This window comes from Monodon monoceros, unplaced genomic scaffold (assembly GCF_005190385.1).
Source record: "Monodon monoceros isolate NGI ecotype Baffin Bay Population unplaced genomic scaffold, NGI_Narwhal_1 Super_Scaffold_17, whole genome shotgun sequence".
NCBI lineage: Eukaryota > Metazoa > Chordata > Mammalia > Artiodactyla > Monodontidae > Monodon > Monodon monoceros.
In genome coordinates, this window is record NW_021703773.1 from 13,847,420 (window position 1) to 13,873,797 (window position 26,378).

The 26,378-nt window shown below is 40.0% G+C and overlaps 1 protein-coding gene across 1 annotated transcript in view; it reads right to left on the minus strand.

Annotated features, from left to right (window-relative positions):
• The window catches only part of LONRF1 (LON peptidase N-terminal domain and ring finger 1), a 45,846-nt gene that overhangs the window by 10,681 nt on the left and 8,787 nt on the right, over positions 1–26,378 (minus strand). Inside the window, exons 2-11 of the mRNA XM_029226438.1 lie at positions 20,213–20,331; positions 19,066–19,188; positions 15,929–16,078; positions 15,223–15,463; positions 15,026–15,122; positions 13,634–13,748; positions 10,493–10,614; positions 7,913–8,071; positions 7,638–7,800; positions 1,511–1,663 (exon numbers count right to left, since the gene is read on the minus strand). Of these exons, the coding sequence (XP_029082271.1) occupies positions 1,511–1,663; positions 7,638–7,800; positions 7,913–8,071; positions 10,493–10,614; positions 13,634–13,748; positions 15,026–15,122; positions 15,223–15,463; positions 15,929–16,078; positions 19,066–19,188; positions 20,213–20,331 (1,442 nt within the window). The remainder of the gene's footprint in view (positions 1–1,510; positions 1,664–7,637; positions 7,801–7,912; positions 8,072–10,492; positions 10,615–13,633; positions 13,749–15,025; positions 15,123–15,222; positions 15,464–15,928; positions 16,079–19,065; positions 19,189–20,212; positions 20,332–26,378) is intronic.

The following is a 26,378-nucleotide window of genomic DNA, read 5'->3' on the forward strand; positions in this document are numbered from 1 at the left end:
TACGTAGTGTGGTCTTGGCGGGCTGTTACACGCGGGAGCGTCCCTACATAGCTTGCGTGGGTTTAACAGTTTTTTGGCGTGAGGGCTATTCTTGGTTCGGATGCCTGTTGCCCCTTTCCTCGGTGTGTGCTGGCCGTTGTCCCCTGGATCGGGGTGTGCAGGTGCGTGGCTTATGTACGCTGCCAGGGAGGAGGGGGCAGCAGTTGGCATGTGGTTGTGGTCTGCACCTGCGTCTGGAGTCCGAGACGGCAGCTGCAGCTTGCACCCGTCCCTGGAGCTCAGGCAGGCAGCGCCTTGTTGCCTGAGAGTGCGTGCTCAGAGACGGAAGCTGCTACGGCAGTCCTGACCCTCTCCTTGCACACCCCGAACAATGGCACCTTGCCTCTCTGGCAGTCCCAGGTTTCTTCCCGTATTCCCTCGGTCGTGGGGCCCTACACTCTAGCCCCCTCAGGCTGTCTCCACACAGCCAACCACAGCCCTCTCCCCAGGGTCTGACCTCTGAAGCCTGAGCCTCGCCCCCTCCTGCCCCAGTGGACAAGTGTCTCAGGTTGGTGAGTGCTTGGTGGCACTGACCATCTGTGCAGGTCTCTCTCTGCTTTGCCCTCTGCAAACTGGTTGTTGTGCTCTTCTCCGTGTCTCTGAAGCTCTCCCTCTGTCCCAGCTGATCTCCCCACCAGTGAGGGGACTTCTCAGTGTCCAGAAACCTTTCCTCTTTCAAAGTTCCCTCCCAGGGACGCAGGTCCCATCCCAATTCCTTTCTCTTTTTTCCTTTTGTCCTACCCAGTTATGTGTAGATTTTCTTGCCCTTTTGGAAGTCTGAGGTCTTCTGCCAGCATCCAGTAGATGTTCTGTGATAATCGTTCCACATGTAGATGTAACTGTGATGTATTTGTGGGAGAAGGTGAGCTCCACGTCCTACTCCTCTGCCATCTTGATCCTATCTCCCATGTCCCATTTTTAATTCCTTATCCCTCCTTCTGGAAAATCCTCAGCTGGGGGCTTTCTCCTCCTGCACTTGCTCCTATACGCATCTCAGCTGACACTGTTTCCATCCTCTTCCTATATAAGATGCAGTGGATACCCCTGTGCTAGAGAATATGATCATGAATCTAAAGACAGGACAAAGGAGATGTGCAAAACTAAAGATGAAGAAACTTAAAAAATCTCCCAATTTCGGGACTTCCCTGGTGGTGCAGTGGTTAAGAATCTGCCTACCAATGCAGGGGACACAGGTTCAAGCCCTGGTCCGGGCATATCCCACAGGCTGCAGAGCAACTAAGCCCGTGCACCACAACTACTGAAGCCTGCACGCCTAGAGCCCGTGCTCTGCAACATGAGAAGCCCGTGCGCTGCAACCAAGAGTAGCCCCTGCTCCCGGCAACTAGAGAAAGCCCGCCTGCAGCAACAAAGACCCAACTCAGCCAAAAATAAATTTATAACAAAAAAAATCTACCAATTTGGGTTTACAGAAAAAGTGAGACTTTTGGAAACAATATCAAAGCCATCATACCTGGAGGTTTTCCTCCCTCCCGGGCATTGATCCAAAGTGCTGAAGAATCTGGCTTCGAAATCTGTCTCGTAAATTCTGAAACCAGCTGCAGGCTTGAGAGTAGACCAAATCGTGAAGCTGTCGGAGGTTCTCTATCTCCTCTTCATTCTCAACCTAGAAATACAACAGTCAGTAAGGTGTCTGTGTCTAATCTTCCCATCCATCCCTATAGAAATGGAAAAAAAAACCATAAAAAAAATAGGGAATACCTATTTCAGTGCTGGATCAGAGTATTATTCTTATGCAGTAAACACAATACATTTCTGCCTCACAGAGTGCCAATGGGCCAGACTAAGAAAGACAGCAAGCCTTGACCTCCCAGCATAGCTGACCTAGCCTTGCTGAGTTAGCAGTGCGACACTGCAGAACCCAACTAACAGCCCCTAACTGGGAGGGGTAAGATGGAGAGTTAGTTCTCAGATAAAGGTCTACAGGGACTGGGAATTCATCTTTATGGATCAACAGCCTTTGAAAGCAGTAGAACAAAAAAAACAGGAATACAGTTGCTACAATGAAAGGGAAGATTGGGGGAGATTCAAGGTACCATAGCAAAAGCAGTAACAGGACAGAGGAAAAGCATAATTACACCTTTGACCAGGGAACTGGGTCAAAAACAAAAACTGCAACAAATAACTTAGCATATAAAGCCAGAATTTGAAAAGAGAGAGAATACATTATACACTCATTATACAATGATGAACTGCTGCTGCTGTAAAGGCCCAAGGCCGTGGCTACCTCCATCCCCTGTGTATGCCCTTTGGACTACTGGCTTATCAAACTGCAAATATAAAATTAAATGCATCAGCCTTCCAGCCTAAGATCCAGAAGAGTAGTCTCATAAAACACAGGTGGGAAGATGGAACATTAACTCATCCATCTCATATTGATTTCTTTAACACTCATATCCCACTCACTCCATGCCAGGGAGCACTATATTTTTCACATACATTAACGCACTGAACAAATACCAGGCCTGAGTCAGCCTTTCCTACTTCAAGAGTGACTCAATAAAAAACAACAATGGGACTCTGAAAATATTCTGATGTATAAAAGGTAAGACTTATATAGCACAGGGGCTTCCCCGGTGGTGCAGTGGTTGGGAGTCTGCCTGCCAGTGTGGGGGACACGGGTTTGAGCCCTGCTCCGGGAGGATCCCACATGCTGCAGAGCAACTAGGCCCGTGCACCACAACTACTGAGTCCGTGTGCTGCAACTAATGAAGCCTGTGTGCCTGTGCTCTGCAGCAAGAGGAGCCACCGCAATGAGAAGCCTGTGCACCACGCCCCTGCTCGCCGCAACTAGACAAAGCCCGTGCGCAGCAACAAAGACCTAACGCAGCCAAAAATAAAATAAAAAGACTATAGCACAGAAGAGACAAAAGAACATACTTCTTATTTTTGAAGGATTTGAAAAAGAAAACCAAAGTTGTTCACAACAATGTGAATGTGCTTAATGCCACTGAACTGCATATGTAAAAATGGTTAAAATGGTAAATTTTATGTCATGTATATTTTACCACATGAAAAATTTTAAAAGAAAGGTAGAAGAGCCATATGATTCAAGAATTCTGGTCTTGGAATTGGCTATACAAGATTCAGTCCTCTGCTAACACACATTGGTCTTGATATGAGCAATAAATAAACTTGTGGGGCTGGGATCAAGATGGTGAAGTAGAAGTAGTAGGATGTGAAGCTCACCTTCTCCCTCAAATACATCAAAAATCTACATATGGGATGAGTACACATGGAATGATTCTCCCAGAATATCTACTGAACACTGGCAGAAGACCTCAGACTGCTGAAAGGGCAAGAAAATCACCATGTAACCAGGTAGGAAAAAAAGAAGACAGAAAAAAAAGAAAATGAGAAAGGAAATCAGGACAGGACCCGTGTCCCTGGGAGGGAGCTGGGAAAGAAGAAAGGTTCCTGGACCCTGGGAAGCCCCTTCACCGGCAGGGAGATTGACCAGGGCAGTAGGGAGCTTCAGAACCTTGGAGAACACAGCAGCTGGTTTGTGGCAGCCAGAGTGGAGAGAGGACAGATGGTCAGTGCTGCCACTGTGGGCTCCCCAGCCTGAGATGTGCGTCAGCCGGGGCTGGGTGCTGGTACTTGGGCTTCAGAGATCAGACCCAGCGAGAGGACTGGGGTTGGCTGTGTGGAAACAGCCTGGGGGTGGTAGCGAGAATCCGGTGCAACCGCAACTGAGAGTGTATGAGGAGGAAACCTGGGCCGCCTTAGAGGGGGTGCTTTGGGGGGTGCTCATGGGGAGGGGTGGGACCTGCCATTGTAGCCGTTTTCCTGTGTGTGCGCTTGCAGAGGGCAGGATACTGCCCGCATGTGCTTGAGACTCTGTCACAAGTTGCCACTGCCTCCCTCCCAGACGCCAGGAGTGGGTGCAAGCCACCTCCTGCCTCCCCTCCCAGGGCCAGGCACCAGTGACTGCATCTGCACAACCCCTATCAAGGGGATAACAGCTGGCACACACTGAGGAAAGAGGTGACAGGCATATGACAACCCTCGCGCCAAATATATTAAACCCACACACGCTACACAGGGACACCCCACATATAAATAGCCCTCCCAGACCACAGGAGATAATTGTTTCTCGTAAACTCACAAAGTAAGAGAAATATAAGTAAATTAAGAAGCAGAGAACCACACTCCCAGTTAAAAGACCAAGACAATTCCCCTGAAAGTACAATGAAGTTGACCTCTTCATTCTAACAGACACCGAGTTCAGAAAGGAGGTAATGAAAATATGGAAGGAATTAAGAAAGGCTATTGACAGAAATGCAGATTACTGTAAAAACGAGCTAGAAACTGTAAGAGAGAAACAAAGAAAAATTAGAAAACTCATTTGCAGAGACAAAAGCTGAGCTAAAGGCAATGAATAGCAGAATGAATAATGAAGAAAGAGTAAGTGATTTGCAAGATAGAATAATGGAAATTATCCAATCAGAAAAGCAGACAGGAAGCCAAATGAAGAAAGCAATATAAGAGAGCTGTGGGATAATAGGAAGACAGTGTGGTACTGGAACAGAGTAGAGCCCAGAAATAAACCCACACACCTACAGTCAATTAATCTTCAATAAAGGAAGCAAGAACATACAATGGGAAAAAACAGTCTCTTCAGCAAGGGGTGTTGGGAAAGTTGGACAGCTGCATGTAAATCAGTGAAGTTAGAACACACCCTCACACCATGCACAAAAATAAACTCAAAATGGCTTAGAGACTTAAACATAAGACATGACACCATAAAACTCCTAGAAGAGAACATAGGCAAAACGTTCTCTGACACAAGTTGTACCAATGTTTTCTTACCAAGGCAATAGAAATAAAAGCAAAAATAAACAGATGGGACCTAATTAAACTTGTAAGGTTTTGCACAGCAAAGGAAACCATAAACAAAAAGACAACCTACAGAATGGGAGAAATATTTGCGAACAATGTGACCAACACAGGCTTAATTTCCAAAATATATAAGCAGCTCATACAACTCAACAACAAGAAAACAAGTAACCCCACTGAAAAATGGGAGAAGACCTCATTAGACATTTCTCCAAAGAAGAAATACAGATAGCCAAAAGTTGCTCAGCATCACTAATTATTAGAGAAATGCAAATCAAAACTACAATGAGGTACCACCTCACACAGGTCAGAATGGCCCGTGTAGACCATTAAAAAGTCTACAACTAACAAATGCTGGGCAGGATGTGGAGAAAGGGAACCCTCCAGTACTTCTGGAGGGAGTGTAAGTTGGTGCAGCCATATGGAAAACAGTATGGAGGTTCCTCAGAAAACTAAAAATAGAATTACCATATGATCCAGCAATCCCACTCCTGGGTATATATCCAGAGAACACCATAATTTGAAAAGATACATGCAACCCCTATGTTCTTAGCAACACTATTCACAGTAGCCAAGACATGGAAACAAATGTCCGTGGACAGAGGAATATGGATAAAGAAGATGTGGTACATATACACAATGGAATAATACTCAGCCATAAAAAAGAATGAAATAACCGCAACTTAGATGCAACTAGAGATTATCATACTAATGTGGAATCTAAAACATGACACAAATGAACCTATCTACAAAACAGAAACACAATCACAGACATAACAGACTGGTGGTTGCGTTGCCAAGGGGGAAGGGGCTGGGAGAGGCATGGAGTGGGAAGTTGGGGTTAGCAGATGTAAGCTTTTATATATAGCATGGATAACCAACAAGGCCCTACTGTATAGCACAGAGAACTATACTCAATATCCTATGATAAACCATAATGGAAAAGAATATAAAAAAACAATGTCTACATATGTATAACTGAATCACTTTGCTGTACAGCAGAAATGAACAACACTGTAAATCAACTATACTTCAATAAAAAAAATCTGATCCAAAAACAAAAACCCCCAGAAAATAAACTTGTGACTCGTTAAGAACTATTACCAAAAAAAAGTATCTGCTTTCTACCTTTACAGAATTCAAGGGACCAAACCGTGAACTCTAGTAAACAGGGAATGATAAAGGTCTGAGTTAGGAAAAGGAGCTAAGAAGTAGGCAGAAGTTTTAAAGGCAAGCTTTTAAAGTTAAGGAATTTCATTGAAATAACAGAATTTAAAATGTCATCAGAGGTCACAGAAATTAGAATTACTACACCAAGGGAAAAAACAACTTTGATATAAAAAACAAATTTGAGAAGCTTTTCCAGAATGAACAAGAAATCATCATATAGATGAAGAAAAATTATTAGACAAGACCACAATGACATAGAGAATTCAGTTTTCTAAACATCAAATCCATAATACTCTCAATATGCTAATTTACTGTCATATATTTATATATAGTCATAAGTTTAGCCACATACTCAAGGAATTTTATCAGCAAGTCCAATATATGAAGATGTAAATTTACATAAAACTAAAATAAGGTTATCACCTTTTAGCAAATGATTCCATTAGCCAAATATTCCTAAGGCACAGAGTATCAGTCAACTCAAAATTCCAACTGACACTCTTGGCTCACTGCGCAAAGCAAAGGTTCCCCATAACATCTTTATAATAAGATAGGACAGACAGGTAGTATCAGATCAATCAAGTTTATCAGCAGAGAAGCAATACGATATAATGATAAAACATAGCACTTGGAGCCAGAGAGCTGGTTTTAAATTATTTTTTTACACTACCTATAGGATCTTTGGCAAATTTATACTCCTGAATTCTTTCATCTGCTAGCTATCTCATAGCGTTTTGAAAATTTAATGAGCCACTGTTTGTAGAAATGCCTAATGCCAACACTGAATAAGTGCTGACTGAGATGAAGGGCTCAAACAGATCAATGAACAAGTGAGAGTGTAAGATCTGTGTTTTTCTAATGCCCTTCCAAAGAAAGTTGCCTTTCATTTGATATTTACAGTACCACAAATCATTTTTCTGGTACCTAAACGAACTGCAGATGGTAGAGTAGGTACTGGAAATACCAAAAGGGCAGCATTAACCCTATCCAAGGAAATTTTCACAGTAACCCTCCACAGGTAATATACCACCACCAATTATACGGACAGTGCTTTATCTGTGTTGCCCTAAAGTTAGACACAGCTGGGTGCTGTGTTCAGTTTTAGGTTATCTTAGGCATATCTTAACATAGAACAATTCTTCAAGGATTTTATGTGTTTACCTTTACATCAGAGTTCAATCTACTGATGATTGCATCAGCTTTGACTACTAATAAATTCAGTTTAAAAGGGTAGGAATTAGCAGGTTTCATAACTTACACGGATTGGAAGTTCAATTGAATCCACCGCTATTGTTAAGCAATTACCATGCAAATACATACATTCTAGGCACTGTGCTGGCTGTCAAGCCAGTAGAAATGAACAGTGTATCTAGGTGCTGGTCTCCCAAGTTCTCTTGGAACTCAGGATGGTTAAGAGCAAGATGAAAAGGTAACTTGGAGCTAATCTGTATAAGTATTGTTGAGGGTCTCTGACAGGAAGAACTGGTTAATGTTCCTGTCAGCCTTTACGCGTGTACAATGCCTAGGACACAGTATACCAGAGCATGCTGAAAAAGAATAGTTTTTAATACCTTAACATCTTCCAGATATTCAATGTCTGCAGTGCAGTATCCATCTTTCATCCCTCTTTTTAAAACCCTAAACCGCTTTCCTCCAACTGTGTCAACCACAGACCTCCCATCAGGCAAGAAATGTACATTTCTAATTTGTAACATACAACCATAATCTGCAAAACTAAAGGAAAAACTCCAATTAATATCAAAGTTCAAGCAACAAACATGCAAGTTCTCAGCAATATTCAAAGAAAATTCCAGAATCAATAAAAATATTTACATAAAAAGCATACCCATTTTGTGTATCGCTGACACACATCCCAAACTGTTTAGTTCCAGTCTGTATACTTCTTCGAATCATCAATCTGTATCTTGGCTCAAATACATGAAGAGGGCAAGGCACAGTGGGGTAGGCCATAGTGCAAACAAATATCGGAACATTCTTGGTCAAGCTGAGGAAGAAAAAAGTTTCATTATTATATATCAGGACATACAACAAAAATGAGTGAAGCCTGCAACAGTAATAAATAATAGGCAAATTCACTCTAAAATCAGGTGATTTTTACTCTTGGTAAGAAAAGGAATCAGCATCCTTTTCATTTAAGCTCATATTGATACAATATTAATCCTAAAAATCTGTTGGTGATCCTCTTACAAGTAAATACAGAGTTATCATACAGAGCTAAGTATCTTTATGAATCACAAAGCAATTGATTATAATTACTATTTTATATTAAAATCTGTTTAAAATATTTCTAACATGACAGAGTTAGTATACTTACTCTTATTCTAGATAATAAGAAAACGTGAGGTCCCACAAAAGACAAAAAGCAAATCATTCAAAACTTTTAGGCATTAAAATATTTTCATACTAACAAAAACAGGTAATTCAATGAGCTAACATTTCTTCCAGATAATTAAAATGACAACACTGTGATTGCCAGATTGGCAAGAAATGTGAAGGATAAAGGCAAGTGCGCAGCTTTGGCAAGGGTGTGGGAAAACTGGCAGCGTGAATAGCACAACCATGCTGAAGAAGAATCTGGCCATATGCATCAAATGCTTTCAAAAAGATTCATATCCTTTGAACCAAAAGGCTCACTTTTTTCCTGCAAGTACTATAAGAATGGTCAACATAGCACTGTGTATAGTAGCCAAAACTTAGAAGCAAAAAGAGAAGGCCAGTAAAATAAATTATGACGTAACCATAAAATGATACTATGTTTAAATGTTCAGATTAATGAGAAAAGGAAGTTACAGAAATGATAGGATTAAAATGATCCCATCTTTGTTTAAAATGTATTCATATACATTAAAATCGGGAAGGATAAATGCCGAAATGCCAATGATGATTACGTTTGGGTTACAGATTATGGCTCCCCCCCCCCACTAATATTTTCTAGTCTTTCTTCAAAAAGACCACAAATTACTTAAGTAAAGGCAATATTTAATACACACGTTTAACATACCAGTCCTAGTTCCTCTACTTTTAAAACTGTATATTCTACCATCATTGAGCACTCTTATGAACATAAAAACGGGGCGGGGGGGAAGCCAGTATACTTCTTAATTAGCAAAACTTGTAAGTACCAGGGGATGAGCTACCCCTTAAAAGAATAGCCCTGTTAGTACACAGCAAGATTCCTTGAGGCTTCTCCATCACACTCAGCTTCCCTCACATCACTACTCTTTCTGTCATCCATGGATTTCACTCTTCTGTGAGGGGTCTGGTCCTCTCACTATGTTTTAGTATTTCAAAAATACATCTGAAGCATTCTTATATCCCAGCTTTCTGCAGTGTTGGTCAAAAAGGCTTATAATCCTCACATCAGAATATTTTCTATCATAAAATCACACAATAAAATATCAGTTCCATGAGGAGACAAATCAATATCAACTTCTACAAACAAATGATTAGAAACCTTTCTTCTGTTGAAGGCCACTAGCCCAATGAAGACATCTGGTAGACAGATATTGAAAAAGAAAATCTGCAAGCACAATTATTTTTTTCTTAGAAAGTTAGAAATATAAAATGTTTAATCTGTATTTTTTAAAAATAGAAACAGCATATAAAAATTACAATTTTGCTCTTTAGTGTCCAGTTAAAAGTAAGTGGGAAAAAAAGAGAGTTAAGAAATTAGAAACCCATGAAAGAAACTTGGACACTCAAGAAGAGACTGGTGAAAAGACATGAGGGGAAGAGAAAGGAAAAAGAAATGTAGAAGAAAGAAAGCTATACAGAGCAACAAAACCATGTCCAACCTACCAGCCCCAATTGGCTTTTATGAGCTCTTACTAGTGGTACCACTGAATCCCAAAGTTACCACCAGGTTTTTCACCTTGCTGATACTAAGTCATTTCTGCTAACAGTCAGTAGCTTCATTAATTGAGAATTTAGCCCCTAAGTCACCCCTTCCAATTTCAGTCTCAGGCCTCAAGGTCCCATCCCCTTCAAACCTCCGATTGGCTAACCCTCCTGCCAATCCAGGCCATCTATCCTCCACCTTCCCCCTACACCACCATGACTGATGCCTGAGGGATGCAGTTCCCAGCAACCACCTCACCCCTCTCCATTCCCGATTGATTCCAGGGCCTGATGTCACTGGAGGAAACCCCTCCTCTACCTAAAACACTGCTTCAGTGCAGAGAGCTGAGTCAGTCACTCCCAACAGAACATCTAGAAGTTACCAAATGAACTTTTAAAAACTTTTGTCGAGGACAGGGGAAGCTGGCCACTATTTGTTTAAAATATGCCTTTGACTACACTGGGTTGAACTAAAGACAGAACCCAGCTTGCCGTGAGGCTTCTCCTTACTATTTCAAAGCGTAGTAGTTCGTAATTTGATTGTTAATTTTTCTGAGAAGAAACTTACTGTGAGAGTTCAGCAGTTTCTTCATCATATATTTTTTTTCTCTCAGACAGTTCATCAGGCAGATACTTCACTATTAAATCTTCCAACAGCTGTGTGACACAGTACCTCCTATCTGCTAGATACTGAAAAACAATATTATTTTACATTCCAGTGCTTTTCTTCCTACAGTATAAAACAGGCAAAACAGTTTAACTTGATATAGTAAAGCCTTTATTACATATTTATACAGTCAGTTCTGAATTAATTTAATTAGTGAGGGGGACCATTACAATGGATGGTGCTAAACAGGTAAACCTGCCTGAGGCTTAACTCAAGAGCATTAAAGACACATACTTGCAACCTGAACCAAGTTCTGTATATAAGACCCTTGTCTTGCTATGATCATACATCTTTATTAGCAGCAGTCAGTGCTGCCCTGCCATCTCCCACACCAAAGGCCAAGTTCCATCTCACAGTGCATGAGTATCTGAAACTACCATTTGAATTGAGAAACAAAAATAAGGAATGAAGAAAATGATGCATTTATTTGCCTTATTTAAGAAAAGCAAAACTACTCCTTTTTTGTCCCCCATTTCAGTGGCAGAGCTTCCAGGTAATTTTTCTTTCAGATTTTCCTTCCATTGTCATCCCACTATGACTAATGATCCCCTTATCAAGAGGATGCTTTTCCTATGTGAGCCACCCTCTGTATAAAACGGTCCATTTGTGCCACTCCCTTAATACTCTGAACATTGCCACCCTCATGCATTTTTGTGTTATTCTCTTCCAACTGCCAAAAGCCATCTGACTATCCTTCAGGGTCTGGCTCCAATTCTACCTTTTGCATAAAGTGTTCCTTAGTTATTTTTTTGTCTCCCAAGAGTCCCTTACTTAACCCTTTACCATATAAAAGGCAGTTACCATACCCTGCACTATATTACATGGACAGGGATACATTATATCTCTGTAACTAAACTAAGAACTGCATAGGGCCAGGGACCAGGTCAGTGTGTGTGCAGGATTTTGGACCAAAAAAAAAAAAAACCAAAAAAACAAGAAAAGCCCAATACCAATTTATTTAATAAAAGTAATGAGGAAAAACTCTTGGGAGACAATCACAAGATAAAGAGAAGCCAGCACCTTTTTCTCTGTAGATCCAGCAAAAAGTTTTGTCATTATCTGATGAAGTACAGAGTAGGAAATATGAATGGTGGGGAAATGGGTTATAGTAGTGGTTTTTAAGCTTTAGCATGAACCAGGGCTTGTTAAAATGCAGATTGCTGAGCCCCACCCCAGGGTTTCTGATTTAGTGGCTCTGGGGTAGGGTCTGAGAATCTGTATTTCTAACAAGTTCCCAGGGGATAGTTTATTATAAAATTAATCAAATGACAGATACTATAAAAGCAGTTTCATTACCGTTTTCTATTAAATTAAGATGTTTTAAAATTTAAGACTCATGTATTAAATTTGGGAAATACAGCCTCTCTTACAGTACTGGTAAGAATCTATTTTTGTACATTACTCGGGACCTAGGCAATTTGGCAATTGGTTTTAATAAGAGTCTTATAAATATATGGCCTTTGATCCAGTAATTCTCCTCCCAAGAATTTACCCTAAGGAAAGAGTCAAAGACACAAACCACAGTATGCTAAAACAAAACCAAACTTACATACCCAACAACAGGAAAATGTTACACCGCTGGACTAGCATACTGCTACAAAAATCATGTCTTTAAAATGTATTCAAATGAAAAAATGAGCAAAATGAAATGACAAGTAGGAGAAGTAGAAAACTGTAGAGCATGTCAATTTTATCCTTGTAAATATATATTTAGACTTTACCAATTATATTATACAGGGTGTCTTCAGGTCAGGACAAAGGATAAAGTTAGTTTTAAACAGTATGTTATGTTTTTAAATAATATCCTTATTTTATTTTCCTTAAAACTGAGAGAACTCTAAATTTAAAGCAATGTATCTAAATGTTAATCTGAAAAAAAGCATAATAAATATATGAGTGTATCTAAAAACTCTGGAAAACCAGGAAAGACAGCATGTTTAGAGTACTTCAACTGAAAACATTGAGTATACTAGTTGAAATAACTAACAAACTCTTTAAGAAGGAAGTTTTTTAATCTTATGTTTCCTGACTGGAACATTGTTTATGTGGTTTTCTGTTTTACTACATATAGGCTTGCTATGCTATAACAATACATACATGCCATATGATATCTGTACAGAGCTATGTTTTCTGTATAGGAAATAACTGTATTTTCAATAGCAAAATGGTTTTATCAATTTTTTAATTCATATTTGGAAGACACTTCTTTTCTTCAAACAATCCAGGGACAGAATCACTCTCCCTGATCAATGCTACCACTCAACTGGAGCTCAGAATTCGAAGGCTTTGGCCTCACCTTTGGGGACTTCAAGTCACTCAAGCACGACTGAGAGGGTGTTGCTCTCTCACTGATTATGGAAGATACCCACCTGAGATGCAGCTATTTTCCTAATGCAGGTGAATAGTGCTTTTCACTTCCTAGACAAGGAGGGATGTGGGAAGCTGTGCCTCCCTCTCTTCTCGCCAGGCCACCTCTTTCTAGAGCTGTGCTGTCCAATGCGGTAGCCACTACTCACATGTGCCTACTAAAATGTAAATTAATTATAAGATTAAACAAAATTTTAAATACAATTCCTTCTACACACGTGGCTGGTAGCTACCATGTTGGACAGCACAGATACAGAGCATTTCCATCAATGCAGAAAGTTCTACTGGACACAGTTGCTCCAGATGTTAAGGGGATTGGATTAGACCTGAAATCTAGCCTAAAAATGGTGGTGGGAGGCAGGGCAGTTGGGCTTCCCCAATACTGTCATCATTAAAATTCAGTAGATTCCTGACCAGGTACTTGACCACACCTCCTTTGTTTAAAAAATTAAGTAAGGGGTCTTGGCCTTCAGACCCTCTCTGCTTTCTCCTCCCCTCTCCAAACTCACTTTTCTCTAACACTAGCATATGGGTAACAAAACAGAATCCCTTTTGGTCACTCAGCATATACAACGTAACTTATTCCGAACCTATTAATCATTGCTATGGCTGAATAAAATCAAACCATGTTGCTACACTTAAGACCAATAAACAGAGAAGCATAAAAATGTTTACCTCTTTTAAGCTTTCCTTACAAAGGGGACAGTACGGTGTGTGATCTAAACAACGCTCAAGACAATTCTTACAGAATGAATGTCCACAAGGGGTTGTTACCGGCTCAAAAAACAACCTGAAATCAACCAAAATACATGTTAGTTCTCACAATAAACTCCATTGGAAAAAGTGAACAAACTAATAATGGAACCATAACACTAATCTCTCTTTAGAGTAGAGGAGGAAGAAGGAGGGTCTGGTGGAGGAGGGTCTGGTGGGCAGGAGGGGAGAGGAGGGGCAGTGGTAAATATGAGTATATCCTCCTGAAGCGTTTAAAAGTTCACCATCCACAGAGGTACCCTGCGCTGGGGGCCTGGAGCTGTACTAACATAACTGCCACTCACATGTGGCTATGGCGCCCTTGAAATGGGGCTGGTCCAAACTGAGATGTGCAGTGCATCTAAAATACACACCAGATTTCAAAGACTTAGTGCAAAATTAATGATGTAAACTATATCATTAATAATTACTCATTCGTTTTTGTACAGATTCTTATTTTATCATCACTTTAAAATTGGTTTTCTTAACAAGCTTATAAAAGCCTTACAAAAATAATCCACTAAATCACCACCATTGAATCCTAAAGAAATAGGAGGCTGAATATTCAAACAATATGGAAAAACTAATTTTTCTTACATTATAATTATTTCCTGAAACATGATACTTTGGAAGTTCCTAGAAGTACTGTTAGATGTATAGGTACTTCAGAAATCATCTGGGTCTAATCCCCTCGCCTCACAGATGAAGAAGCCAAGACTCAGAATTAAGGGACTTCCTCAGAAATACCTCTCATCACCCCTGGCCTGGTGTGGACAGTGCCGGGTGCTTTACACCATTCCCTTGCCTCCAGCACAGTTTATGTACCTGGAAAATGTTCTTTTTAAACTATCAGTCTTAGAATTACAAGCATTCTACATAATGGAAATCCTTATCCAATGTTAAGATATATAAACAAGATAGAATCACATACACACAATACATCATTGTATTCTTACCCAAATCTAAAACCATGGAGTCTCAATAATAACATGTAGAGCTTTTATAGTACTTTACAATTCCCCAGATACTTCTTATATTTTAGTCATCTGATTCTTACAAGACTTCAGTATAGGCTATGCAAACCCTGACCCCACTTTCTAAGTAAGGAAAAGCTAAATAAGGTTCAGAGATTACATTATTTGCCTAAGATGTGAAAGGGAAACCTGGGACTAAAATTCATATCTTTTGATTTTTAATCCACTGTTCTGTTACTTCACATTGCCTATTATTACAGAGTAGATTACCTTTATCTACTCTGTACTTTATTTACATTAATATAAAATATTCATCTTTTATAAAATTGTACATACTTACCTCATGCAGAGAGAACACTCAAAATCTGAGACATCTATTAATTCTTCTGGGATGTCACCGTAAGTTAATGAAAACGTACAGACTTCATTGGGAGTTTCTATTAAAACAAAGAGATGGGGTTATCTTCTTTAGGAAGAAGTTTGAAGGCCATTCTAAATAAATCAATGTGTTTTACATGAGTGTAGTGAAATTTTTACCTCCCTGTCTTTTCAGCTTATTTCTTCCATCTTCATTTACAATCACATCCTGGTCTAAGAGAGACAGCTTTCTTTTCAGCAGAACACCTTGCTCTTGAACAGAGAGTGAAAGTTCTGAGGACACTCTTTTTAAACAGTCCTCTCTGGCAGGCATGTCTGTCGAATTTATAGCCTGTGCTGACCGAGCATGGTTTAGGCTTCCTTTGACAGGCTCTGAAGTGACCTCTGCTATTTCTTCATTCTACAAAAAAATACAACAAATAAGGGTAACTAACTGTATTTCTTTACTATCCTTATTCTCGCCAGAACCAAACTGAAATTCTGATGTCTTAAAATGTTCATTTTATTGTTCATTTAAACAGCACCAACTTTTAATTCTAAAACCCTGGCAAGTAAGTGATTTTTACCAGTACTTAGATAGCCCTGGACATCAAGCTGGCTTACATCATAATAAGGTTAAAGCAGTTATGCTAATATAATTCCTACTCCAAGGAAACTGAAATAAATACAATGTTCTATATTTTCCAAGAGACTGAAAGTTTTCTGACATTGAATGACCTAAATTTGTGATTAATGAGCATATACTTTACATAAAAGTTTTCAGTATAAAATAAAAGGCCACAGATGAAATTCTATTAAGACAACGCCTACTAGGTTTAAAGTACCTAAACAGATTGCCCATGATTATCTTTACTCACCCCCTTACCTGCTCTGGGCTAAGTTCACTGGCACAATGAGACTCTTCTATTACTGAAGCAAAACCAAAAGGTTTGTTTTTAATACACGGTAATGAACTCCAGGAAGAGTCCTTCAGGCCTTCTTTTAAGTTTTCAGGTGACAATAAATCACATAAAATCTGTAAGAGAAATATTATAAAAAGTAATGAAAATTATAAAATATTTGGTTGAGGATAATATAAAGTTACCTAATATTTAAGAATTTGGGGGAAATTTGTAGCAAATAACTTCATATGGAGTATAATCTACAAAAATATCATACACCTAGAACTAATATAATATTCTGAGTCAGCTATCCATCAGTTTAAAAGAAAGAAAACTTGTAGCCAACTTTATTTTTAATGAGCAGGGAAGGAACAGGTTACGTAAAAAGCAGAACTTCCATATTGATTAAAAAGTCTCGCAAAACCAAGGTGTGCCTCAGTGGGGTCAAATCACCTCAAATAAATGATTCAAAAGGAAGGCACGGGGTGGTGAGTTTGGTAGCCTGAGAAGGTACCCAAGGTAAAGGTTGACTTTTTTTTATTTATTTACTTTAGCCGCACCCCGAGGCATGTGGGATCTTATTAGTTCCCCGACCAGGGATCAAACCCATGCCCCTGCATTGGAAGCACGGAGTCTTAACCACTGGACCGGCAGGGAAGTCCAAGGTTGACGTTTTAATATGAGGTTTGTAGAAAGAAGAGATCTTAAGAGAAGTGGAAAATATTACCTTTGAACATCAGTGAGTCCTATCCTGTCAAAATAGTTCATGGTTCATCCCAATGTATATTTTAAGGTGGACTTAAGAGTGTTTATGTGAACTTGGACCTTTAACTACTAAACTCTAAAATTCCATGTGTTTACGCTGAATTTAGTTTCTCCCTGAACAAGTGACCTGCACAGTCAGTCACCACTGCCCAGCATTATTTGTGGCACCAAATGGCAGCTGTCCGATATGAGAGGCAGCTGCAGTATCAAAATCTTGGGTGCTTCTCTCAGGAATATGTCTACAACTCTCAAAGAAACGGGGGTGGTTAAGACGGAGGAAGAACCTGGCTACAAGGAAATGAGAGGGATTCAAATCTGTTTGCTTGTCGCATAAGCTGTGTGTATATGTACAGCAGACGATTTCTTAAAGCCTCAATTTGGAGGTTTGGCTTTTCAGCTGTACTGTCTCTCAATACACAAAACTCAGAATTTTTCATGAGTCTTTACAATGTAATTAAAAAGGAAATATATACAATGTAAACAAAAGTGTGTGTATCTGTATGTGCTCAAGCAATACCCCATCTAATGAACAAACATTTTAAAATTTGGGTATGGTTTTACATTTCCTGATTTTAAAAAAAGGTATTAAACACACACCCACTCTAGAACACAGCAACTCCACTCCTAGGTATTTACTGAAGAGATATAAAAACATATGTCCACAAAATGACTTGTATAAGAATGTCCATAGCATCAACTGGAAACAATCCAAATGAAAATTGCCACTAACTGTGAATATCACAAACTGTGGTGTGTTCATACAATGGGATACTTGGTAAACAATCAAAAAGAAAAAAATTACTGGATGTATCTCAAAAACATTATGTTGAGCAAAAAAAGCCAGACACAAAAGAGTATATGCTGTATGATTCCATGTATACGAAGTTCTAGAATAGCAAAAAGGGCTATTCTATGGTGATAGAAATCTGAACGGTAGTTGCCTCTGGAAGCAGGGAGATCGGGGATTTGCTGGAAAGGAGATGAGGGAACTTTCTAGGATGATGGAAATATTCTATATCTTGATTGGGGTGCTGTTACATGACTGTATAATTTCTCAAAACTCACTGAACTGTAAAATCCATGCATTTTATTGTATGTAAATTATACCACAATTTACCAAAAAAAGTACTGAGGAAAAATAAATATTTCAAGGCAGTAGGTATCTTGCATTCACCTGACCATATTAACGAACAAACAAATATTTACAGAAGTATAAGGATATCCAGCAGCATGGAAAATGCAAAATCATAAACCCTTAAAAAGTCTGCAATCTCACCAGGGCAATCACTCTAGCAAAAAGAACAGTCAGAAAACACACAACAGTAAACCATTTTTTGTTAAATCAGTGGGCTAGAACATGCGTGCAAACAAACCTTATAGAGGATATAGCAATGTTAGCTGTATTCATAAGGCATTTGGAATCTGAGAAAAATTTCAAAATTCATACTTCAAGGTACATAAGAATCTCCCAAGGTGCTTGTTAAACTATGCCCCAATTCCGGAGATTCTAATTCCAAAGGTCTGTGGTAGGGCCCAGGAATCTCTGTGTTTACCAGGCACCCGAGATGATTCTGAAAAAAAGCCACACTCTGAGAAACACTACGAAGGTAATAAATAACGTGGCATCTTTGGGGGACATCGAGGGGAGCATCTCATGACAGGGCACTGAAATTATATTAGGGTAGATTTTCCCAAAACATTTTTCAAAGACTCGAGTCATCCCAGATGCTCTGTGGGTAAATCTGGCAAAAGCTGAATGCTGTTGTCATGCTAGCAAAGCAAAAACTCTTGACAAAATCCGAAGAAATCTGTTTGGTTTGACCCAATGTTTTACAAAGTCATTTGATCGGAGAACCCCCTTCCCTTTTTCCTTTTAATTAACACCTACTGACACATCGCTGAACAAACTTTGGAAAGGGATGTATGCAGTACTGAGAATATTAAGGCAAAACAAATTGAGTGGGGCAATACCACTGGCAACCATGGAAAGCAAGCAAAGTTGAGACCTGAAATGAAAGGCAAAGGAAGCCAATAAAAATTCCTGAGCAGGAACATCACGACAACAATGTTTAATTAAGGATGATTAGCCTGGCTCCCATGGAACAAACTATTAGAGAACATCTAAATTTAACTAGGCAAAAATAATGCATTTAACTACCTCTGAATGAAATGTTTTGATTTCGGTAAGAATTCAGTATGCTAATAAGTATATAAGCCTGAAAACTACTTGTCAAATTGCTACTGAATTTGACTTATGGACACTCCTTATGTTCTTACCCAAGATTCTAACTGGCATTTGTAAAAAGACCTGTGTCGTAGCCCTACCTTGAAGTATTATAGTTGGTAAACTGATTACCTTTTCTACTTCTAGCTTTGCAGGTGCGAAATCTTCATCAAGCGCTAAGCACTGAAGAAACAGTTGTAAGGCATCACCTAAAAAACCAGCATCATGGAGGACTTTTCCTTTCCTGAAGTAGACCTTCAATAAAAGCACATATACATGACTTTTATGGATGGAATTGTTTTTAAAAAAAATCAGTATCAAGGGGAAAACAAAAAGAAAGTCTGCTTGGAAATACTCATTTTGAAACTGACTGACTGACTGAGGAGGCCCAAGCATTCTAAAGGCATATTTACACCTTGCCCTGGAGAGGCACCTACAGGGGAGCTGAGGCCCAGAAAGTGACTTCAAAACCACATTTCTCATTATATCCCTTCAGTGATAAGTCCAGAGGGTTCTTTCTTTTTAACAGTTGTAAAGCTGTCCGTACAATCATTTTCCCTCTTAACATTCACTGGACTTGTACTAACCAGTCATGCCATCATGGAATTTTGAATCATTTTCCTTATTAATTTATAACTTTTAGAGCATCCTTACTATACTGTCCTCAAAGGCACAGCTTTGAATGGAGGAAAAAGTCACATAAAAAAATGACTTCTGGCTTAAAGAATATATATGGGAGATGGACTAATTTGCCTTGGCAGTTTGATAAAAAGGAGAATTAGTAAACTGATTATATATTATATACATGCCACAAGTCCTTTTTTAAAACAGCATGGGCAAGGCAACCTCCTTTGACCCTATCTACCACAGTTAACCACAGCCTAATCATCCAGTTCCCATCACAATGCCTCAGTCAACTGTTCAGCCACAAGGACCTCTTCTCTTTCCGTTGATAAAACCTCCTCCATTGATAACCAGTTTGGATCCAGCTCTGCAATAGGGCCAGTTGTGTCTCTTTGAGGAAATGCTGTATATTAAAGTCTGTTTTTTTTTCTGTGCCTTGAATTCAGGTTGTTCTTTGGTTAGGAGACAAAGGTTTCTTATAGTTTAAAAAACTGTCATGATATTCATCCACTCAAAATATTGACCTTAGATTTCTAGAACTCTATATTTAAAGAATCACCCAATCCAGTCCATTATAACTTATAACCATAACTGAATGCATATTCCCTGCAGTTGAAATTTGTAAATGTATGCAAATGTAAGACAGCAATTTTACCTCAGGCCAATTTGGCAGTTGAAAGAGAACTGCATTTAAATCTTCTATGGCTGCTTTAAACTCTCGCAGACCAGCGTATGATTCAGCTCTGTAAATTTTCAGAGTCAAGTCGCTGGGCTCTGAAATAAATACACTATGAAGGTTTGATTATTTTTAAAAGATTATTGTATGACCCACAAAATACATCATACTAGATTACGAACTGACTCAGTGATTCTAGTCAGTAACCACCAAAGCAAAGGCAGTGAACCAAGCACTGTACAGGTGCAACCCACTAGTATGTTACAATTTATAATTTATATCAAATCCTTATGAGTAGATTATTTTAGTGGAGGAAATTATGCTTTTTAAAAAAACAAAATATTTTTATAATATGAATAATCATCCCTAAGAAAATGTTTTCTTAAAATAGGTCATTCTGTTAAAATTTAAAAGACTCATGTCTTAGATGTTTAGAAGATTTGCCTTTTTGTGGTAAATCTTACTTTTTTTATACCAATTTTGAAATCCTATTTATAAATGACCATATGTGTAATCACTGCACATGGGATCCCATAGTTACAAAGACTGACCAAGGCACGGTCTTAGGAAAGTACACAGTGATCCTGCTTCTGGAGGAAATGGGTTGATAAGACTCAGTTTTTTTAAGAGGAAAAACATTTTTAATTCCTGCCATTAGCAAAAATAGTATTGGACAGTCCCCAGACAGATTTAATTTCAAATATTTGAGGGAAAAAAGCTTTGTTGATAATTTCACTATGTTCTCCATCACTACTTGAGAAACTAAACTAGTATCCAACTGCACTCAAAATTTCAGACAGTTGGTTCATTTATGATACTACAATCAATTACTACAGGTACATAGATTGTAAAACTGAAGTCTAGGCCAGAAACTAATTTTCAGTACATCTACAGATGACATAACTTGAGTCTTCTTTGAAAGCTATTCATCTTTGGAGGCTTCCAAAATGTATGCTTATAAAACAAAGCATTCATTGTGGGAAGGGTGTAAAGACCCATAATGCCTCATTCAAAAAACAAAAACTATAATAAAACAAAACTCATTAATAGCTCCCTGATTTACTCTAGATTTTTTTTTTTAATTATTTATTTTTGGCTGCAGTGGGTCTTTGTTGCTGCACGCAGGCTTTCTCTAGGTGCAGCGAGCGGGGGCTACTCTTCCTTGCGATGTGCAGGCTTCTCATTGTGGTGGCTTCTCTTGTTGCAGAGCACGGGCTCTAGGCACACGGGCTTCAGTAGCTGTGGATCGCGGGCTCTAGAGTGCAGGCTCAGTAGTTGTGGCGCACAGGCTTCGTTGCTCTGCAGCATGTGGGATCTTCCCGGACCAGGGCTCGAACCTGTGTCCCCTGCATTGGCAGGCAGATTCTTAACCACTGCACCACTAGGGAAGTCCCTACTCTAGTTTTTAAATCATTGCTTTTCTACAGATAAATCTAGATTAAACAATTAAATTAGGCCTTTTTCAGTTGCTGGTACTTGAGAACCCGAATTTTATTGTTCCCTCAGATTTATACCAATGAAAAATTTTCAAGAATAAAATTAATATTTCATGAAAATATTTCTTCCTCAGTAGAAAAAGACACATCTGGCATATTACATCTTTTGTTTCTTAAAGCAATATAATTGTAAATCATTATCTTTTAACACAAATGCATAGAAACTGAAAGCTCCATGTGATTACTCAATCAAGAATGAAGAGTCCAAGCTAGACCCTGAGAGGGTTTAAAAGATTTTACTTTATCCATGTCTTCGAGGAGCTTACAGTCTCATTAGAAAATTCTATTTTCTTGTGAAATGGCACCATGTGATCCTGATTTCACAAGCACAACTGGAGTTCAGGAAACAGAGCAGTGTGTGCCAGACCAGTCCAAGGAGTAAGCAGTCACTACAGCAGCATCCAAACCCTTGAGCTGGAGAGGACGGTGACCAGGACGTGCACAGCTGGGTGCTTCCAACAGCATTCTTGGGACCCCGCCTGTGCTCCAGCACCTCCAGAGACAGGGGGTTCACGGTCACAACAAGCAGCCCACTCCATACACGGATCCCTCACTGGGCTTTTTATCTTCTCACATGTTTTTTACAGCAAGTCCCCATGGCATGACACTTGACGCAGTACACATTCGGACCTCGTAATGCACCCTCTGATCAAGGCCTCGCTGCTCAGTGGTGCCCTTTACGCAGCTTCTCTAGGGCAGCACTGAGGGAAGGGGAGGAGGAGACCTCCGCCTTTAAAGCACCCAGTCAATCTACAACGCTTCTCCCCTCTGAGGGAAGCAAGAAAGGACTCATCTCATCTCAACACAGAAGCACTCAGGCTATCCAGACTCCCTGGAAAGCTAGTGTCTGCTGGGATTAGAAAAGAGGTGGACCCCATGAAGAGACGAGAAGAGGATCATATTTTAAAACTCTTGCTCCCCAAATCTTCATAGGTCATGTTTTTATTGAGAACTTCAAATGTCAATGGACTACATTTTTTTTTTTTTTTTTTTTCTGTACGCGGGCCTCTCACTGTTGTGGCCTCTCCCGTGGCAGAGCAAGGCTCCAGAGGCGCAGGCTCAGCGGCCATGGCTCACGGGCCCAGCCGCTCCGCGGCATGTGGGATCTTCCCGGACCTTCCGGGACCGGGGCACGAAGCCGTGTCCCCTGCATCGGCAGGCGGACTCTCAACCACCGCGCCACCAGGGAAGCCCAATGGACTACATTTGAATGACTCTGTTTGGGTGGGAAAAACCCCACCTCATCAATTGAGTTCACACTCTCCAATATGTTTTAAAAGAGATTAGGGCTACCCCACTTATTTCCTGCAGATCCTTCTTACTTCAAAAAAAGAGCCAAATGCACTAATTGGGGCCCTTCGAATATGCTAAGGATACAGAATGTCTGCCCTCCGTATCCACTTTTGCAACAAAGGCAACTGAAAAAGAACGCCATCAGCCTGGCATGTGTGTGATTAACTCAGGTGTGAAACAGGGGACAAACATTTACTGTCTGCTTCCTACCTGGCCCTGCCGACGCTGGAATGAACTAGTCACCTCACTGCACAGGCCACCAGGCGGGCCTGCCTCTCAGTCCACAGCTGCAGGTATGCAGTGCCTGGCACATTACAGATTCAATTTGTTGGAAAAATGAAGAAGTATAAAGGTGGGGTTTGGGCTAAGTGTACTGAGCATGATTTAAATCCCACATCTAATTGTCTCATTCTACCTCCAGATGCATCAAATTTCCAACAGCCTGCTGTGTTTTTCCTCAAGTTCAGTACACTTCTCACCCCCCACCCCCCAAACAAGGTGTCTGGTCACTATATTCTGTTAACACTGACGTCCCAAATCAAACCCTTAACCGTGGTCAATTTTACCTCCTCTAATATTTCCCAAATCCATCCCTGGTCTCTTCCAATCCTACTGCTAACTGCCTTAGTTTTGGCTTCCAGAATATCATTAAGACTATTGTAGCAGCTTGCTCACCGCACCCCGTGCCTCCAGTTTTACCTATATCCCCACCATCCAGAGATGAATAGGCATTTAGCACAACATCCCAGTTTCTCCCTGCTTGGGTCCTGCCCATCTCTCCAGCCTTATTTCCCATCATTATGAGCCTCCCACTTGACTCCAACAAGACCTAGCTGCTCACTCAGCCCCATGCATGCCTTTCTACTCACATCTCCTCCTTTCTTCACAGAGCTTCCTCATCATTCTTTGTGAGACCACCTCAGACCAACTCCCCTCAGTCTGGATAACTTTTTCTAATCCAGTAAGACTCAGCTCACCAGTCTCTTCTCCAAGACGCTTTCCTTTGCGTCTACTGCCACTCAGCATCCCATAAGGATTCAGAGCATGAGCCTGGAAGCCAGACTGCCTGGGTTCAACTTCTGGCTCCTCCACTCACTCGCTGTGAACTGGGGCAAATTGGCAAACCCCTCTGTACCTCAGTTTCCTCAGCTATAAACTTGAGTTTCTGTCCACCTATGGTCAATTAATCTACGACAAAGGAGGCAAGACTATACAATGGAGAAAAGACAGTCTCTTCAATAAATGGTGCTGGGAAAACTGGACAGCTAAATGTAGAAGAATGAAATTAGAACACTCTCTAACACCATACACAAAAATGAACTCAAAATGGATGAAAGACCTAAATGTAAGACCTGATACTATAAAACTCTTAGAAGAAAACACAGGCATAACACTCTGACATAAATTGCAGCAGTATCTTTATAGATCCACCTCCTAGAGTAATGGAAATAAAAACAAAAATAAGCAAATGGGACCTAATTAAACTCATAAACTTTTGCACAGCAAAGGAAACCATAAACAAAATGAAAAGACAACCCACAGAATGGAAGAAAATATTTGCAAATGAACAACTGACAAGGAATTAATCTCCAAAATCTAGGAACAGCTCATACAGCTCAATATCAAAAAAACAAGCAACCCTATCAAAAAATGGGCAGAAGATCTCAATAGATGGTTCTCCAGAGAAGACATACAGGTGCCCAGAGGCACATGAAAAGGCTAATTATTAGAGAAATGCAGATGAAAACTACAATGAGATATCACCTCACACCAGTCAGAATGGTCATCATCAAAAAGTCTACAGACAATAAATGCTGGAGAGGATGTGGAGAAAAGGGAACCCTCCTACACTGTTGGTGGGAATGTAAATTGGTACAACCATTATGGAGAACAGTATGGACGTTCCTCAGAAAACTAAAAATAGAATTATCATACCATCCAGCAATCCCACTCCTGGGCATATATTCAGAGAAAACGATACATACACTCCAATGTTCACTGCAGCACTATTTACAGCAGCCGGGACAGGGAAGCAACCTAAATGTCCACTGACAGATGAATGAGTAAAGAAAATGTGGTACATACATACAATGGAATACTACTCAGCTATAAAAAAGAATGAAATAATGCCATTTGCAGCAACATGGATTGACCTAGAGATTATCATACTAAGTGAAGGAAGTCAGAGAAAGACAAATACCATATGATACCACTTATATGTGGAATCTAAAAAAAATGATACAAATGAAGTAATTTACAAAACAGAAACTTAGAAATCAGACTTAGAAAGCAAACTTATGGTTACCAAAGGGGAAAGGTGGGGGGAGGGATAAATTGGGAGTTTGGGATTGACATATACACACTACTATATTTAAAATAGATTATCAACAAGGACCTACTGTATAGCACAGGGAACTCTACTCAATATTCTATAATACCCTAAATGGGAAAAGAATTTGAAAAAGCATAGATGTATGTATAAATGAATCAATTTGCTATACACCTGAAACTAACGCATTGTTAATCAACTGTACTCCAATATAAAATAAAAAATTTAAGGCTTCCCTGGTGGCACAGTGGTTGAGAGTCCGCCTTCCGATGCAGGGGACATGGGTTCGTGCCCCGGTCCGGGAAGATCCCACATGCCGCGGAGCAGCTAGGCCCGTGAGCCATGGCCGCTGAGCCTGCGCGTCTAGAGCCTGTGCTCCGCAATGGGAGAGGCCACAACAGTGAGAGGCCCGCGTACCGCAAAAAAAAAAAAAAAAAAAAAAATCTACCCCAAAGGGAAGAACTGAACTAATTTTAGGCAGACTTTTTTTTTAAAAAACATCTTTATTGGAGTATGATTGCTTTACAATGTTGTATTAGTTTCTGCTGTATAACAAAGTGAATCAGCTATACGTATACGTATATCCCCGTATCCCCTCCCTCTCGCGTCTCCCTCCCACCCTCCCCATCCCACCCCTCTAGGTGGACACAAAGCGCCAAGCTGATCTCCCCGTGCGATGCACTAAGCACACTTCTTTAATGCAAAAATATACACAAAGAAGCAAGGGCAAGAATTTGTTACGTGAGATGATTTTTTTTTCCAGCTAATACAGTTATTTGATAACAACAACAAACTATGTACTGTTCTAAATAATTTACAACCTTCAGAACAATCCTATGTGGGTATAACATTGTCCATATTTTTATAAAGAAACTGAGTACAGAGAGTTTAAGTAATTTGCCCAAGATCAAACAGCTCGTAAGTGGTGGATTCTAGATGCTACCTCCAAGCTGCCTGGCTCCAGAGTTCTTGCTGTTCGCCTCTGTGCTAATAACAGGGGAGAGAGGGAGAGAGGGGGGGGGGGGGG